Here is an 18,920-nt window from a genome sequence, read left to right as displayed (position 1 = left end):
GATTCTCTGTCGCACATGAACAAAATCCCTATGTCATTATAGAGCCAGATGGTCTATTAAAAAGAGGCAACATTAATTTTCAATGTGCAAGAAAAATATTTATATAACGATTTTGTGTGGGTTGTATCTGGCTAAAGCATAACTTTTAAGCGATAAATTCGTTGATAAACGGACAATTAACAATAATATTTTTATTAGTATGTTAATTAAAGTGTGGTTTATGATTTCGCATCGGGCGGCTGCCTCTTTAATACACGCGCATCAATAAAACGAATAAATTTTAAAAAAAATGGTAAGAATTTATTTAAGCAATATATTATTAATTTAAATGTTAAGGATCGTTAAAAATTGGTGAGTTTTGAAGCCTTTCTTGGCTCAGGTAATCCAAGTTGAACCGATCATTAACAAAATTTTAAATACAATTTCTGGAGTAATATTAGCATGATTTGGAGAATAATTTGAGTGAATGCAAGGATAAGTGCCGCCTCTGGACAACGTCAAGTGAATAATCATACGTCTTTGGTTTTGTCTCTTTTTCACTACAAAGGACAAGTGGCATTGCATCATTATCATCATTCAATCATTCTTTGAAGACTTTTATTATTTGGTCATGAAGATTTTGAAGCTAATCAAGCTTCCACCAAAAAAAGGACAAGCTGGACCAGCGGATTTTTTTTTTGTTTGTCACTACTATGTAAATTAAATTTAACTGACAAGGACACGTAGTCAATCAGTTTTAGTTTATCTGCATTTTTAAGAAAAATTACCGATTTTGAAAAAACCGTTGATACTACCAAAATTCTAATTGTACCGTTAAATTAGTTGAAAAAAAATAGTACCATGTCGATGATTTTATTTGGTTTTTTAAGGAAAATTTGTGATTTTGAAAAAGCCGTTGGTACTAAAATAATAATAATAATAAAGAAGTTTATTTAGCATAATAGCTACATACATTACAATAATTATAATTATAATATAAAGCAGTACTAAAGTCTACAAATAAACTTCAAAAATAATAATAAACCAATAAAAGTTCATTACATGCAGGGCTACATTAGGTATAATAGAGTGGTGATCAGCGTAATAAAAGAAAACGTACACAACAATTCTTTGATGTTAGGTAATAGGGGCTTAAGTAAAAAAATATAGTTTTTCAGAAAACGAATTTGACAATTTAAAAAATTGATTCATTTAGCCTAAGTAAGTATTTAATTTTCTTCTTGTTCTACTGCTTCATCCACTAAATCTGAGTCATGATCAATAACTTTAGTATCGGTAGGTAAATTTTGATAAAATTGGTGAAACACTGGTGGCACCAAAGAAAGAAGCGAACACAAGTCTTTCTTTTTCTCCTTTGATATTGGAAGTAACCCTTTAGTATACAGTTCCTTAACTACCAAATCTTTTAGGTTTTGACTTTTGCCCCGTCAAAAAAATGCTTTTTTCCAAAAAATATTTTTTTTGTCAAAATCTTGTTCGAATTTTGAAAAACGCTGAAATAAGTGTCCAATTAAATTGTTCAGAGAATATGTGTACAAATTTTCAAAATTGTATTTGGTCAATTTTTTGAGTTATGAATATTTTCTGAAATTTTATGAAAGAAAAAATGCTTTTTTCCAAAAATATTTCTTTTTTCAAAATCTTTTTCAAAAATTTGACCAAATACAATTTTAAAAATTTGTATAAATATTCTCTAGACCATTTGGTTGGACACCTATTTCAGCGTTTTTCAAAATTTGTACAAGATTTTGAAAAAAAAATATTTTTTGAAAAAAAGCATTTTTTTTTCATAAAATTTGGGAAAGTGTCCATAACTCAAAAAATTGACCAAATACAATTTTGAAAATTTGTACACATATTCTCTGGACAATTTGGTTGGACACCTATTTCAGCGTTTTTCAAAATTCGAACAAGATTTTGAAAAAAGAAATATTTTTTGGAAAAAAGCATTTTTTTTTCATAAAATTTGGGAAAGTGTCCATAACTCAAAAAATTGACCAAATACAATTTTGAAAATTTGTACAAATATTCTCTGGACAATTTGGTTGGACACCTATTTCAGCGTTTTTCAAAATTCGAACAAGATTTTAAAAAAAGAAATATTTTTGAAAAAAAGCATTTTTTCTTTCATAAAATTTCAGAAAATATTCATAATTCAAAAAATTGATCGAATACAATTTTGAAAATTTGTACAAATATTCTCTAGATAATTTGGTTGGACACCTATTTCAGCGTTTTTCAAAATTTGAACAAGATTTTGAAAAAAAAAAATATTTTTTGGAAAAAACATTTTTTTTTCATAAAATTTGGGAAAATGTCCATAACTCAAAAAATTGAATAAATACAATTTTGAAAATTTGTACAAATATTCTCTAGATAATTTGGTTGGACACCTATTTCAGCGTTTTTCAAAATTCGAACAAGATTTTGAAAAAAGAAATATTTTTCGAAAAAAGCATTTTTTTTTCATAAAATTTGGGAAAGTGTCCAGAACTCAAAAAATTGACCAAATACAATTTTGAAAATTTGTACACATATTCTCTGGACAATTTGGTTGGACACCTATTTCAGCGTTTTTCAAAATTTGAACAAGATTTTGAAAAAAAAATATTTTTTGAATAAAGCATTTTTTTTTCATAAAATTTGGGAAAGTGTCCATAACTCAAAAAATTGACCAAATACAATTTCGAAAATTTGTACAAATATTCTCTAGATAATTTGGTTGGACACCTATTTCAGCGTTTTTCAAAATTTGAACAAGATTTTGAAAAAAAAAAATATTTTTTGGAAAAAAGCATTTTTTTTTTCATAAAATTTGGGAAAGTGTCCATAACTCAAAAAATTGACCAAATACAATTTTGAAAATTTGTACAAATATTCTATAGATAATTTGGTTGGACACCTATTTCAGCGTTTTTCAAAATTTGAACAAGATTTTGAAAAAAAAATTTTTTTCGAAAAAAGCATTTTTTTTTTTTCATAAAATTTGGGAAAGTGTCCATAACTCAAAAAATTGACCAAATACAATTTTGAAAATTTGTACAAATATTCTATAGATAATTTGGTTGGACACCTATTTCAGCGTTTTTCAAAATTTGAACAAGATTTTGAAAAAAAATTTTTTTTCGAAAAAAGCATTTTTTTTTTTCATAAAATTTTGGAAAGTGTCCATAACTCAAAAAAATGACCAAATACAATTTTGAAAATTTGTACACATATTCTCTGGACAATTTGGTAGGACACCTATTTCAGCGTTTTTCAAAATTTGAACAAGATTTTGAAAAAAAAAATATTTTTTGAAAAAAAGCATTTTTTTTTCATAAAATTTGGGAAAGTGTCCATAACTCAAAAAATTGACCAAATACAATTTTGAAAATTTGTACAAATATTCTCTAGACAATTTGGTTGGACACCTATTTCAGCGTTTTTCAAAATTTGAACAAGATTTTGAAAAAAGAAATATTTTTGGAAAAAAGCATTTTTTCTTTCATAAAATTTCAGAAAATATTCATAACTCAAAAAATTGACCAAATAAAATTTTGAAAATTTGTACACATATTCTCTGGACAATTTAGTTAGACACCTATTTCAGCGTTTTTCAAAACTTAAACAAGATTTTGAAAAAAAAATATTTTTTGGAAAAAAGCATTTTTTTTTCATAAAATTTGGGAAAGTGTCCATAACTCAAAAAATTAACCAAATACAATTTTGAAAATTTGTACAAATATTCTCTAGATAATTTGGTTGGACACCTATTTCAGCGTTTTTCAAAATTCGAACAAGATTTTGAAAAAAAAATATTTTTCGAAAAAAGCATTTCATAAAATTTTCATAAAATTTGGGAAAATATTCATAACTCAAAAAATTGACCAAATACAATTTTGAAAATTTGTACAAATATTCTCTGGACAATTTGGTTGGACACCTATTTCAGCGTTTTTCAAAATTTGAACAAGATTTTGAAAAAAAAATATTTTTCGAAAAAAGCATTTTTTTTTTTCATAAAATTTGGGAAAGTGTCCATAACTCAAAAAATTGACCAAATACAATTTTGAAAATTTGAACAAATATTCTCTAGACAATTTGGTTGGACACCTATTTCAGCGTTTTTCAAAATTTGAACAAGATTTTGAAAAAAAGATATTTTTTGAAAAAAGCATTTTTTTTTTCATAAAATTTGGGAAAGTGTCCATAACTCAAAAAAGTAACCAAATACAATTTTGAAAATTTGTACAAATATTCTCTGGACAATTTGGTTGGACACCTATTTCAGCGTTTTTCAAAATTTGAACAAGATTTTGAAAAAAAAATATTTTTCGAAAAAAGCATTTTTTTTTAATAAAATTTGGGAAAGTGTCCATAACTCAAAAAATTGACCAAATACAATTTTGAAAATTTGTACAAATATTCTCTGGACAATTTGGTTGGACACCTATTTCAGCGTTTTTCAAAATTTGAACAAGATTTTGAAAAAAAGATATTTTTTGAAAAAAGCATTTTTTTTTTCATAAAATTTGGGAAAGTGTCCATAACTCAAAAAATTGACCAAATACAATTTTGAAAATTTGTACAAATATTTTCTAGACAATTCGGTTGGACACCTATTTCAGCGTTTTTCAAAATTTGAACAAGATTTGGAAAAAAAAAATATTTTTTGGAAAAAAGCATTTTTTTTTTATAAAATTTGGGAAAGTGTCCATAACTCAAAAAATTGACCAAATACAATTTTGAAAATTTGTACAAATATTCTCTAGACAATTTGGTTGGACACCTATTTCAGCGTTTTTCAAAATTCGAACAAGATTTTGAAAAAAAAATATTTTTCGAAAAAAGCATTTCATAAAATTTTCATAAAATTTGGGAAAATATTCATAACTCAAAAAATTGATCAAATACAATTTTGAAAATTTGTACACATATTCTCTGGACAATTTAGTTGGACACCTATTTCAGCGTTTTTCAAAACTTAAACAAGATTTTGAAAAAAAAATATTTTTTGGAAAAAAGCATTTTTTTTTCATAAAATTTGGGAAAGTGTCCATAACTCAAAAAAATAACCAAATACAATTTTGAAAATTTGTACAAATATTCTCTAGATAATTTGGTTGGACACCTATTTCAGCGTTTTTCAAAATTCGAACAAGATTTTGAAAAAAAAATATTTTTCGAAAAAAGCATTTCATAAAATTTTCATAAAATTTGGGAAAATATTCATAACTCAAAAAATTGACCAAATACAATTTTGAAAATTTGTACAAATATTCTCTGGACAATTTGGTTGGACACCTATTTCAGCGTTTTTCAAAATTTGAACAAGATTTTGAAAAAAAGATATTTTTCGAAAAAAGCATTTTTTTTTTCATAAAATTTGGGAAAGTGTCCATAACTCAAAAAATTGACCAAATACAATTTTGAAAATTTGTACAAATATTCTCTAGACAATTTGGTTGGACACCTATTTCAGCGTTTTTCAAAATTCGAACAAGATTTTGAAAAAAGAAATATTTTTGGAAAAAAGCATTTTTTCTTTCATAAAACTTCAGAAAATATTCATAACTCAAAAAATTGATCAAATACAATTTTGAAAATTTGTACAAATATTCTCTGGACAATTTAGTTGGACACCTATTTCAGCGTTTTTCAAAACTTAAACAAGATTTTGAAAAAAAAATATTTTTTGGAAAAAAGCATTTTTTTTTTCATAAAATTTGGGAAAGTGTCCATAACTCAAAAAATTAACCAAATACAATTTTGAAAATTTGTACAAATATTCTCTAGATAATTTGGTTGGACACCTATTTCAGCGTTTTTCAAAATTCGAACAAGATTTTGAAAAAAAAATATTTTTCGAAAAAAGCATTTCATAAAATTTTCATAAAATTTGGGAAAATATTCATAACTCAAAAAATTGACCAAATACAATTTTGAAAATTTGTACAAATATTCTCTGGACAATTTGGTTGGACACCTATTTCAGCGTTTTTCAAAATTTGAACAAGATTTTGAAAAAAAAATATTTTTCGAAAAAAGCATTTTTTTTTTCATAAAATTTGGGAAAGTGTCCATAACTCAAAAAATTGACCAAATACAATTTTGAAAATTTGAACAAATATTCTCTAGACAATTTGGTTGGACACCTATTTCAGCGTTTTTCAAAATTCGAACAAGATTTTGAAAAAAAAATATTTTTCGAAAAAAGCATTTTTTCTTTCATAAAATTTCAGAAAATATTCATAACTCAAAAAATTGATCAAATACAATTTTGAAAATTTGTACACATATTCTCTGGACAATTTAGTTGGACACCTATTTCAGCGTTTTTCAGAATTTGAACAAGATTTTGAAAAAAAAATATTTTTCGAAAAAAGCATTTTTTTTTTCATAAAATTTGGGAAAATATTCATAACTCAAAAAACTGACCAAATACAATTTTGAAAATTTGTACACATATTCTCTGGATAATTTGGTTGGACACCTATTTTAGCGTTTTTCAAAATTTGAACAAGATTTTGAAAAAAAAATATTTTTGGAAAAAAGCATTTTTTCTTTCATAAAATTTCAGAAAATATTCATAACTCAAAAAATTGATCGAATACAATTTTGAAAATTTGTACACATATTCTCTGGACAATTTGGTTGGACACCTATTTCAGCGTTTTTTAAAATTCGAACAAGATTTTGAAAAAAGAAATATTTTTGGAAAAAAGCATTTTTTCTTTCATAAAATTTCAGAAAATATTCATAACTCACAAAATTAATCGAATACAATTTTGAAAATTTGTACAAATATTCTCTGGACAATTTGGTTGGACACCTATTTCAGCGTTTTTCAAAATTCGAACAAGATTTTGAAAAAAGAAATATTTTTGGAAAAAAGCATTTTTTCTTTTATAAAATTTGGGAAAATATTCATAACTCAAAAAATTGACCAAATACAATTTTGAAAATTTGTACAAATATTCTCTAGATAATTTGGTTGGAGACTTATTTCAGCGTTTTTCAAAACTTGAACAAGATTTTGAAAAAAAAATATTTTTTGGAAAAAAGCATTTTTTTTTTCATAAAATTTGGAAAAGTGTCCATAACTCAAAAAATTGACCAAATACAATTTTGAAAATTTGTACAAATATTCTCTAGATAATTTGGTTGGACACCTATTTCAGCGTTTTTCAAAATTTGAACAAGATTTTGAAAAAAGAAATATTTTTGGAAAAAAGCATTTTTTCTTTCATAAAATTTGGGAAAATATTCATAACTCAAAAAATTGACCAAATACAATTTTGAAAATTTGTACAAATATTCTCTAGATAATTTGGTTGGACACCTATTTCAGCGTTTTTCAAAATTTGAACAAGATTTTGAAAAAAGAAATATTTTTGGAAAAAAGCATTTTTTTTTCATAAAATTTGGGAAAGTGTCCATAACTCAAAAAATTGACCAAATGCAATTTTGAAAATTTGTACAAATATTCTCTAGACAATTTGGTTGGACACCTTTTTCAGCGTTTTTCAAAATTCGAACAAGATTTTGAAAAAAAAATATTTTTGGAAAAAAGCATTTTTTTTTCATAAAATTTGGGAAAGTGTCCATAACTCAAAAAATTGACCAAATACAATTTTGAAAATTTGTACACATATTCTCTGGACAATTTGGTTGGACACCTATTTCAGCGTTTTTCAAAATTTGAACAAGATTTTGAAAAAAGAAATTTTTTTGGAAAAAAGACATAACTTTCAACACATACTACTTTTCTAATTCTATATTTAATATCACGCCTAATTAATGCTAAAACCCCTCCTGTTCTACTGTTTTTACTTGTACATTGCTCTAATTTATACTCATCTATTACCAGCTCACATGACTCAATTTTTAAGAAAAATTTGCGATTTTAAGGAAATCGTTGATACTATCAAAATTCTAATTGTACTGTTAAATTATTTGAAAAAAAGTAACTGAAAAAGAGTATCATGTCGGTAGGTTTATTTAAATTTTTAAAGAAAATTTACGATTTTAAGAAAACCGTTGATTTGAATTGTTCCAATAAATTAGTTGTTTGATTCTTAGTCTAATTCTAATATATTAGGAAATTTACTACTTTACCACTGGATTAATTGGAAGAAAGTACCTGAGAGCAAGTCCCATATCGATAAGTCTAATTTAACTTTCAAGATTAATTATACTCAATATAACACGGAAATTAATTTAACACTCTTTCTTTTCTCATTCATATCAAAAACAAACTTTTATTTCAGATTCTCGCATCTCTCCTAATTCTCATCATTACCAACGGAAGTTTATCATCAAAATGCCAGATAAAGCACCACGAGTCCAAGTGGAACATCAGCTGTTCCAACACCAGTTTCGAAGACTCTTTGTACTACATTTACGACGCAGTTTACAGGCCTGAGATTTCCCTAAGACAAATTGACCAACTACAAATAACCCAGTATAAAATATCCACCCTCGAAGTACCACCAATTACCGATAAAGTTACGGTCGTTAAATTATCAATAAATTTTTGTGAAGTGGAAAATTTCACCAGCGAGTCCTTTAACGATATTAACGTGAAAATACTCAATTTGGCTTTTAATAAAATCAAAAATGTTACCGAACTGCTTATAGGTGGCTTAGAGGAACTTGATCTTTCACATAACAGCATTGAGACAATCGACTTCGCAATGTTCAAAATGAACTTGAAAGTATTAAACTTGTCGTTTAATAAATTGACTGAATTGGTGTTTATGATAGAGCCTGGATATTTTCCAGTAAGTGAAAATTTGGATCTGAGCCATAATCGGTTATCAAAAATAGATTTTTATTTGCCTTTTGCTTCGATTTCTACAATTAACTTGCAATATAACCAATTAAAAGAAGTCAAATATGCTCTTGATAATAGCATTAGCATAACAAAATCCTTTGAACTATCTAATTCAATAATTAATGATTCCCTATTAGGGAACTTAATATCGCAAGTATCCACTGGAGGAGTTTTTAACGTTTCAAATTGCTCTCTGCAAGCTATTCCGAATATTCACATTTTTGAGAATGATTTAATTCTGGATTTTTCTCATAATAAAATACGACACCTTAATAACAACACGTTAAGGTTTAACACTATTAAAGAATTAAATTTGGCTTATAACGAGATACTCAAACTAAATCGAACTTTTTTTGGAGAATTCTATGAAATGATGACCCTAAATCTGTCTCACAATAACAAGTTGCAATTAGAGGATTATAACTTTAATTTCTCTGGTATGCTACGCATATTAGACTTAAGCCATTGCGACTTAAAGCATTTGCCTGATTATGTTTTTAACGGGATCATTGGACTACGGACTTTGAATTTAGAGAATAATCTTTTGGCCAATTTAAGTACCAACACTTTTAAATTCCTCCCTGAAATAGAAACAATTAAACTTATTTATAATAAGTTAACGATTTTACCAGAAGGTGTGTTTCAATCTTTACCGGCAAGGTTTATTGACGTATCTCATAATGAGTTGACTAAAATAGAACCTAAAGCATTTAATACCCTACTAAATCCCCTTGAGATTTATATTGAAAATAATAGGAGAGGATTAGAGATTGTTAATGAGGCTTTTTTTAATTTGAGCGATATTGGGAGAGTGTCTTTAAGAAATTCTAATTTATTAAGGTTTACCCTGAAGTCGTTCAATAAAGTGGGGAAATTCAGGCATCTTGATATCAAAAATAATGATTTTTCCCAAATAAAGTTCAATAAAAAAATCCATTTAAAGCAGCTGGATATCAGTATTAACAATGGAAGTATTCCTTCAAAAGCTTTTGTAGGCTTAGGAACTTTGCTCACTTTAACCATATGGAATTCTCACATAAGCAGCATGAATAAAAAAGCATTTCAAGGACTGTATGATCTAACAAATTTAACTTTAATAAATACCCATATTGACAATCTAGAATATGGTGCATTAGACGGTTTATTTCTATTAAAATCGTTTGATGCTAAAGTGATGTTTTCTGGAAAAGCAGCATTAAAAGCCGACACTTTTAAAGACTTATATACAATGCAAACCTTAAACTTATCAGACTTGAACCTTACAACGATTGAACCAAACACATTTACAGGTTTATCCCGATTATTGTCACTCAATATGTCAAATTGTAACATTTCCGTTGTAAATCCAGCTGCTTTTGATGGACTTATTGAGACTGTATCGTTAGATTTAAGTTTCAATGCCATAAAGTCCCTAAAAGTGAAACAGCTTATCGGTTTAAATAACTTAAAGACACTAAACTTAAGTCATAATGAAATAACGGATATTGAAATAGGCGCTTTGCAATACTTCCCTACACTGGAAAAACTAAATTTGAGCTTTAATAACCTCACGGAATTCAAAGTGGGAACGTTTTCCAATTTGAAATCTCTTCAACGTTTAGATCTTCAAAGGAACAGCATCTCGAACTTGTTATTCGAGACTTTTTTCCCGCTCGAGTCTCTCGTTACGATAAATTTGGAATTTAATAATTTAAAAACGATCGGGCATTTGCCGTTGGTGTCCAATTTAAAACTGTTGAAGCGGATCAAGATCGCCAAAAATAAATGGAAGTGTGAATTTTTGGGTGACATGCTGATCACGTTGAAGAAGTACCGCATCGATTATTCTTCGGACAATGTCAATTACAACGATGATAACATTAATGGGATTGATTGTATTGATGTTTGCAAGTACTTGTTGTGTTTAAAGGATTCGCACGGTATCAATTGAGTTATGTACGCGGGATTGTTTAGTGCAGTAGGTTAGAAATTGTTAAAAGCGTATTATATTTGTATATTAAGAATTTTTTTTTCATTATTTGATCCTTTTTTTGAACAATTCTATGAAATGATGATCCTAAATCTATCTCACAATAACAAGTTGCAATTAGAGGATTATAACTTTAATTTCTCTGGTATGCTACGCATATTAGACTTAAGCCATTGCGACTTAAAGCATTTGCCTGATAATGTTTTTAACGGGATCATTGGACTACGGACTTTAAATTTAGAGAATAATCTTTTGGCCAATTTAAGTACCAACACTTTTAAATTCCTCCCTGAAATAGAAACAATTAAACTTTCTTATAATAAGTTAACGATTTTACCAGAAGGTGTGTTTCAATCTTTACCGGTAAGGTTTATTGACGTATCTCATAATGAGTTGACTAAAATAGAACCTAAAGCATTTAATACCCTACTAAATCCCCTTGAGATTTATATTGAAAATAATAGGAGAGGATTAGAGATTGTTAATGAGGCTTTTTTTAATTTGAGCGATATTGGGAAAGTGTCTTTAAGAAATTCTAATTTATTAAGGTTTACCCTGAAGTCGTTCAATAAAGTGGGAAAATTCAGGCACCTTGATATCAGAAATAATGATTTTTCCCAAATAAAGTTCAATAAAAAAATCCATTTAAAGTGGCTGGATATCAGTATCAACAATGGAAGTATTCCTTCAAAAGCTTTTTCAGGCCTAGGAACTTTGCTCACGCTAACCATATGGAATTCTCACATAAGCAGCATTAATAAAAAAGCATTTCAAGGATTGTATGATCTAACAAATTTAACTTTAATAAATACCCTAATTGACAATCTAGAATATGGTGCTTTAGAGGGTTTATTTCTATTAAAATCGTTTGATGCTAAAGTGATGTTTTCTGGAAAAACAGCATTAAAAGCCGATACTTTTAAAGACTTATATATAATGCAAACCTTAAACTTATCAGACTTGAACCTTACAACGATTGAACCAAACACATTTACAGGTTTATCCCGATTATTGTCACTCAATATGTCAAATTGTAACATTTCCGTTGTAAATCCAGCTGCTTTTGATGGACTTATTGAGACTTTATCGTTAGATTTAAGTTTCAATGCCATAAAGTCCCTAAAAGTGAAACAGCTTATCGGTTTAAATAACTTAAAAACATTAAACTTAAGTCATAATGAAATAACGGATATTGAAATAGGCGCTTTGCAATACTTCCCTAAACTGGAAAAACTGAATTTGAGCTACAATAACCTCACGGAATTCAAAGTGGGAACGTTTTCAAATTTGAAATCTCTTCAACGTTTAGATCTGCAAAGGAACAGCATCTCAAACTTGTTATTCGAGACTTTTTTCCCGCTCGAGTCTCTCGTTACGTTAAATGTGGAATTTAATAATTTAAAAACGATCGGGCATTTGCCGTTGGTGTCCAATTTGAAACTGTTGCAGCGGATCAAGATCGCCAAAAATAAATGGAAGTGTGAATTTTTGGGTGACATGCTGATCACGTTGAAGAAGTACCGCATCGATTATTCTTCGGACAATGTCAATTACAACGATGATAACATTAATGGGATTGATTGTATTGATGTTTGCAAGTACTTGTTGTGTTTAAAGGATTCGCACGGTATCAATTGATTTATGTACTCGGGATTGTTTAGTGCAGTAGGTTAGAAATTGTTAAAAGCGTATTATATTTGTATATTAAGAATTTTTTTTTCATTATTTGATCCTTTTTTTGAACAATTCTATGAAATGATGACCCTAAATCTATCTCACTTAATTTGCCTGATTATGTTTTTAACGGGATCATTGGACTACGGACTTTGAAGAAACAATTAAACTTTCTTATAATAAGTTAACGATTTTACCAGAAGGTGTGTTTCAGTCTTTACCGGTAAGGTTTATTGACGTATCTCATAATGAGTTGACTAAAATAGAACCTAAAGCATTTAATACCCTACTAAATCCCCTTGAGATTTATATTGAGAACAATAAGAGGATTAGAGATTGTTAATGAGGCTTTTTTTAATTTGAGCGATATTGGGAAAGTGTCTTTAAGAAATTCTAATTTATTAAGGTTTACCCTGAAGTCGTTCAATAAAGTGGGGAAATTCAGGCATCTTGATATCAAAAATAATGATTTTTCCCAAATAAAGTTCAATAAAAAAATCAATTTAAAGCAGCTGGATATCAGTATTAACAATGAAAGTATTCCTTCAAAAGCTTTTTCAGGCCTAGGAACTTTGCTCACTTTAACCATATGGAATTCTCACATAAGCAGCATGAATAAAAAAGCATTTCAAGGACTGTATGATCTAACAAATTTAACTTTAATAAATACCTTAATTGACAATCTAGAATATGGTGCTTTAGAGGGTTTATTTCTATTAAAATTGTTTGATGCTAAAGTGATGTTTTCTGGAAAAGCAGCATTAAAAGCCGACACTTTTAAAGACTTATATACAATGCAAACATTGGACTTATCAGACTTGAACCTTACAACAATTGAACCAAACACATTTACAGGTTTATCCCGATTATTGTCACTCAATATGTCAAATTGTAACATTTCCGTTGTAAATCCAGCTGCTTTTGATGGACTTATTGAGACTGTATCGTTAGATTTAAGTTTCAATGCCATAAAGTCCCTAAAAGTGAAACAGCTTATCGGTTTAAATAACTTAAAGACACTAAACTTAAGTCATAATGAAATAACGGATATTGAAATAGGCGCTTTGCAATACTTCCCTACACTGGAAAAACTAAATTTGAGCTTTAATAACCTCACGGAATTCAAAGTGGGAACGTTTTCAAATTTGAAATCTCTTCAACGTTTAGATCTGCAAAGGAACAGCATCTCGAACTTGTTATTCGAGACTTTTTTCCCGCTCGAGTCTCTCGTTACGATAAATTTGGAATTTAATAATTTAAAAACGATCGGGCATTTGCCGTTGGTGTCCAATTTGAAACTGTTGAAGCAAATCAAGATCGCCAAAAATAAATGGAAGTGTGAATTTTTGGGTGACATGCTGATCACGTTGAAGAAGTACCGCATCGATTATTCTTCGGACAATGTCAATTATAACGATGATAACATTAATGGGATTGATTGTATTGATGTTTGCAAGTACTTGTTATGTTTAAAGGATTCGCACGGTATCAATTGATTTATGTACTCGGGATTGTTTAGTGCAGTAGGTTAGAAATTGTTAAAAACGCATTATATTTGTATATCAAGAATTTTTTTTTCATTATTTGATCCTTTTTTTGAACAATTCTATGAAATGATGATCCTAAATCTATCTCACAATAACAAGTTGCAATTAGAGGATTATAACTTTAATTTCTCTGGTATGCTACGCATATTAGACTTAAGCCATTGCGACTTGAAGCATTTGCCTGATTATGTTTTCAACGGGATCATTGGACTACGGACTTTGAATTTAGAGAATAATCTTTTGGCCAATTTAAGTACCAACACTTTTAAATTCCTCCCTGAAATAGAAATAATTAAACTTTCTTATAATAAGTTAATGATTTTACCAGAAGGTGTGTTTCAATCTTTACCGGTAAGGTTTATTGACGTATCTCATAATGAGTTGACTAAAATAGAACCTAAAGCATTTAATACCCTACTAAACCCCCTTGAGATTTATATTGAAAATAATAGGAGAGGATTAGAGATTGTTAATGAGGCTTTTTTTAATTTGAGCGATATTGGGAAAGTGTCTTTAAGAAGTTCTAATTTAATAAGGTTTACCCTCGGGTCTTTCAATAAAGTGGGAAAATTCAGGCACCTTGATATCAAAAATAATGATTTTTCCCAAATAAAGTTCAATAAAAAAATCAATTTAAAGCAGCTGGATATCAGTATTAACAATGAAAGTATTCCTTCAAAAGCTTTTTCAGGCCTAGGAACTTTGCTCACTTTAACCATATGGAATTCTCACATAAGCAGCATGAATAAAAAAGCATTTCAAGGACTGTATGATCTAACAAATTTAACTTTAATAAATACCTTAATTGACAATCTAGAATATGGTGCTTTAGAGGGTTTATTTCTATTAAAATTGTTTGATGCTAAAGTGATGTTTTCTGGAAAAGCAGCATTAAAAGCCGACACTTTTAAAGACTTATATACAATGCAAACCTTAAACTTATCAGACTTAAACCTTACAACGATTGAACCAAACACATTTACAGGTTTATCCCGATTATTGTCACTCAATATGTCAAATTGTAACATTTCCGTTGTAAATCCAGCAGCTTTTGATGGACTTATTGAGACTTTATCGTTAGATTTAAGTTTCAATGCCATAAAGTCCCTAAAAGTGAAACAGCTTATTGGTTTAAATAACTTAAAGACACTGAACTTAAGTCATAATGAAATAACGGATATTGAAATAGGCGCTTTGCAATACTTCCCTACACTGGAAAAACTAAATTTGAGCTACAATAACCTCACGGAATTCAAAGTGGGAACGTTTTCAAATTTGAAATCTCTTCAACGTTTAGATCTGCAAAGGAACAGCATCTCGAACTTGTTATTCGAGACTTTTTTCCCGCTCGAGTCTCTCGTTACGTTAAATTTGGAATTTAATAATTTAAAAACGATCGGGCATTTGCCGTTGGTGTCCAATTTAAAACTGTTGCAGCGGATCAAGATCGCCAAAAATAAATGGAAGTGTGAATTTTTGGGTGACATGCTGATCACGTTGAAGAAGTACCGCATCGATTATTCTTCGGACAATATCAATTATAACGACGATAACATTAATGGGATTGATTGTATTGATGTTTGCAAGTACTTGTTGTGTTTAAAGGATTCGCACGGTATCAATTGAGTTATGTACGCGGGATTGTTTAGTGCAGTAGGTTAGAAATTGTTAAAAGCGTATTATATTTGTATATTAAGAATTTTTTTTTCATTATTTGATCCTTTTTTTGAACAATTCTATGAAATGATGATCCTAAATCTATCTCACAATAACAAGTTGCAATTAGAGGATTATAACTTTAATTTATCTGGTATGCTACGCATATTAGACTTAAGCCATTGCGACTTAAAGCATTTGCCTGATTATGTTTTTAACGGGATCATTGGACTACGGACTTTGAATTTAGAGAATAATCTTTTGGCCAATTTAAGTACCAACACTTTTAAATTCCTCCCTGAAATAGAAACAATTAAACTTTCTTATAATAAGTTAACGATTTTACCAGAAGGTGTGTTTCAGTCTTTACCGGTAAGGTTTATTGACGTATCTCATAATGAGTTGACTAAAATAGAACCTAAAGCATTTAATACCCTACTAAATCCCCTTGAGATTTATATTGAGAACAATAAGAGAGGATTAGAGATTGTTAATGAGGCTTTTTTTAATTTGAGCGATATTGGGAAAGTGTCTTTAAGAAATTCTAATTTATTAAGGTTTACCCTGAAGTCGTTCAATAAAGTGGGGAAATTCAGGCACCTTGATATCAGAAATAATGATTTTTCCCAAATAAAGTTCAATAAAAAAATCCATTTAAAGCAGCTGGATATCAGTATTAACAATGAAAGTATTCCTTCAAAAGCTTTTTCAGGCCTAGGAACTTTGCTTACTTTAACCATATGGAATTCTCACATAATCAGCATTAATAAAAAAGCATTTCAAGGACTGTATGGACTAACAAATTTAACTTTAATAAATACCCTAATTGACAATCTAGAATATGGTGCTTTAGAGGGTTTATTTCTATTAAAATCGTTCGATGCTAAAGTGATGTTTTCTGGAAAAGCAGCATTAAAAGCCGACACTTTTAAAGACTTATATACAATGCAAACCTTAAACTTATCAGACTTGAACCTTACAACGATTGAACCAAACACATTTACAGGTTTATCCCGATTATTGTCACTCAATATGTCAAATTGTAACATTTCCGTTGTAAATCCAGCTGCTTTTGATGGACTTATTGAGACTTTATCGTTAGATTTAAGTTTCAATGCCATAAAGTCCCTAAAAGTGAAACAGCTTATCGGTTTAAATAACTTAAAAACATTAAACTTAAGTCATAATGAAATAACGGATATTGAAATAGGCGCTTTGCAATACTTCCCTACACTAGAAAAACTGAATTTGAGCTTTAATAACCTCACGGAATTCAAAGTGGGAACGTTTTCCAATTTGAAATCTCTTCAACGTTTAGATCTGCAAAGGAACAGCATCTCGAACTTGTTATTCGAGACTTTTTTCCCGCTCGAGTCTCTCGTTACGTTAAATTTGGAATTTAATAATTTAAAAACGATCGGGCATTTGCCGTTGGTGTCCAATTTAAAACTGTTGCAGCGGATCAAGATCGCCAAAAATAAATGGAAGTGTGAATTTTTGGGTGACATGCTGATCACGTTGAAGAAGTACCGCATCGATTATTCTTCGGACAATATCAATTATAACGACGATAACATTAATGGGATTGATTGTATTGATGTTTGCAAGTACTTGTTGTGTTTAAAGGATTCGCACGGTATCAATTGATTTATGTACGCGGGATTGTTTAGTGCAGTAGGTTAGAAATTATTAAAAACGCATTATATTTGTATATCAAGAATTTTCTTTGATGCCTTAGCGGCGACAGTATTTTTAAAAACAATAATAATATAATAAATCAGTTTATTTACAATAATAAAAAAAAATATTACAAAATGATTAACTTCAATTTACCAGTAAATAAACAATAATCACAGAAATAGTAGTATACTACTTGTACGTGATAACTTATTACACCTATACATAATAATAAAACCTAGATAAAAATAAAGAATAATAATAACAATTTCTTCCTGGACTTGGACAGGTAATTTAGATTTTGACGAGTTCAGTGTTCAGTATTAGATGTGTTGTTTTTTAGGATTTGGGTCATTATCTGTATATGTCTTGTTCAGTGTTTTTTTTTTAATAATTCAATTTCCGAGATCTGCAATTTCTTAGTTAGTTATCCTATGTATTATTTATTAAATTATTAAATCTTTCTCTGCCCATCTGATGTATCCAATCTCTAACATACATTTTAAAATTTTTATTATTTAATTTATCTCTAATATTTTTGGGAACAAAGTTGAATTGCATAGGAATGAACTAAATTTTTAAAAGAGATGTCTCCTTTATGTAGGTTCATTAGCAATTTCTACACATATAATTGCCGCAAATAAAATATGCCAGTATTAGCAAAAAGCTGATTGGAAGGAAACAGTTTATTTTTATCATATATAATATCTATTATCCATTTTTGGACAATTTCAAGAGAACGCATATGACAGTTTCTTATTCCACCCCATCTGATAAGTCCATATATAGGTTAAGTGTGATTGTACTAAAGCAAAATTTAATGTTTTCAAGTGTTCTAAATCCAAAAATTCTTTAAGTCGTTTACATTTAGATAATAGAGTTCTTATTTTATTGATCACTTCAGATGCGTGTTATTACGCCCAAATATTTTATTACTTCTGTTTCTGGTACTAAAATGTCTGTGTCTATCTTAAGAGGTCCCATTTTTGGCAAATTGCTTGCATAAGATGTAAATGTTAAGTATTTTATTTTCGATATATTTACAAACTGTATTGTTTGTTTATTTGAAGCCAATTCACAATGTTTGTAAAATTTTTCTCAGCATTAACTTTTACAGATTGCCATGAATTATCAGAGTAAAAAATGGCAGTATCATATCATCTGCGTAGCTAATTATTTGTCCCAAAGTAATCATTTTAAGTAAGTCGTTGACATATAGAATAAACCATAAAGGTCCAAGTACAGTGCATTATTTTTTTGAAGGTACTTTTTACATCGTTTATTTTGACTAGTTGCGTTCTATTGCTTAAGTAGCTTTTAATTAGTTTATAAGCCATACCCCGAATGCCATAAGAATAAAGTCTCCTCAACAAAACATCGTGGTCAACAGTATCGAATGCCTTTGAGAGATCAGCAAATATGCACAATTATGGCTTTGTGATTTATCCAAGTTGTCATATAGGTAATTCATTAATTGGAAAGTAGCATTTTCCGTTGATACTTTTTCTCGAAATCCGGACTGTTTATCTGAAAGAACATACTATTTTGCTAAAAAAGATATTAACCGTCTCTTTAAGAT

At 28.7% G+C, this 18,920-nt stretch overlaps 2 protein-coding genes across 6 annotated transcripts; both read left to right on the top strand.

Moving 5' to 3' along the window:
* Window positions 1–36: 36 nt before the first annotated feature.
* LOC126741128 (leucine-rich repeat-containing G-protein coupled receptor 5-like) lies at window positions 37–15,707 on the top strand. 5 transcript variants are annotated; one of them, XM_050447463.1, is made up of 4 exons: window positions 37–292; window positions 8,253–10,054; window positions 13,264–13,316; window positions 14,994–15,707. In XM_050447463.1, exons 1-4 carry the CDS (start codon window positions 290–292, stop codon window positions 15,632–15,634), a joined length of 2,499 nt encoding a protein of 832 aa, XP_050303420.1. In that variant the 5' UTR covers window positions 37–289; the 3' UTR covers window positions 15,635–15,707. The 5 variants fall into 5 exon arrangements, with proteins under 5 accessions (XP_050303420.1, XP_050303421.1, XP_050303418.1 ...); XM_050447464.1 differs by having other exon boundaries at window positions 13,264–13,988; window positions 15,666–15,707; XM_050447461.1 differs by lacking the exon at window positions 13,264–13,316 and having other exon boundaries at window positions 8,253–10,364; window positions 15,251–15,707.
* Window positions 15,678–17,389, top strand: LOC126741352 (leucine-rich repeat-containing G-protein coupled receptor 5-like). Its single transcript, XM_050447745.1, has one exon. The coding sequence runs from the start codon at window positions 15,752–15,754 to the stop codon at window positions 17,309–17,311; it is 1,560 nt and encodes a 519-aa protein (XP_050303702.1). The 5' UTR covers window positions 15,678–15,751; the 3' UTR covers window positions 17,312–17,389.
* Window positions 17,390–18,920: the final 1,531 nt, after the last annotated feature.

The sequence above is a fragment of the Anthonomus grandis genome, chromosome 10 (assembly GCF_022605725.1).
Source record: "Anthonomus grandis grandis chromosome 10, icAntGran1.3, whole genome shotgun sequence".
NCBI lineage: Eukaryota > Metazoa > Arthropoda > Insecta > Coleoptera > Curculionidae > Anthonomus > Anthonomus grandis.
The sequence above is the reverse complement of the archived record's forward strand: the minus strand, read 5'-3'. Positions and strand labels throughout refer to the sequence as shown.

Bases quoted from the DNA above. Each gene is read 5' to 3' on its own strand.
- LOC126741128 (XM_050447463.1), top strand. The intron at 10,055-13,263 runs CTTAAACTTATC...TACAATGCAAAC, and splicing joins GACTTATATACAATGCAAAC to ATTGGACTTATCAGACTTGA. The intron at 13,317-14,993 runs GTTTATCCCGAT...ACACATTTACAG, and splicing joins TGAACCAAACACATTTACAG to GTTTATCCCGATTATTGTCA.
- LOC126741352 (XM_050447745.1), top strand. From the start codon at position 15,752: ATGATGATCCTAAATCTATCTCACAATAACAAGTTGCAATTAGAGGAT.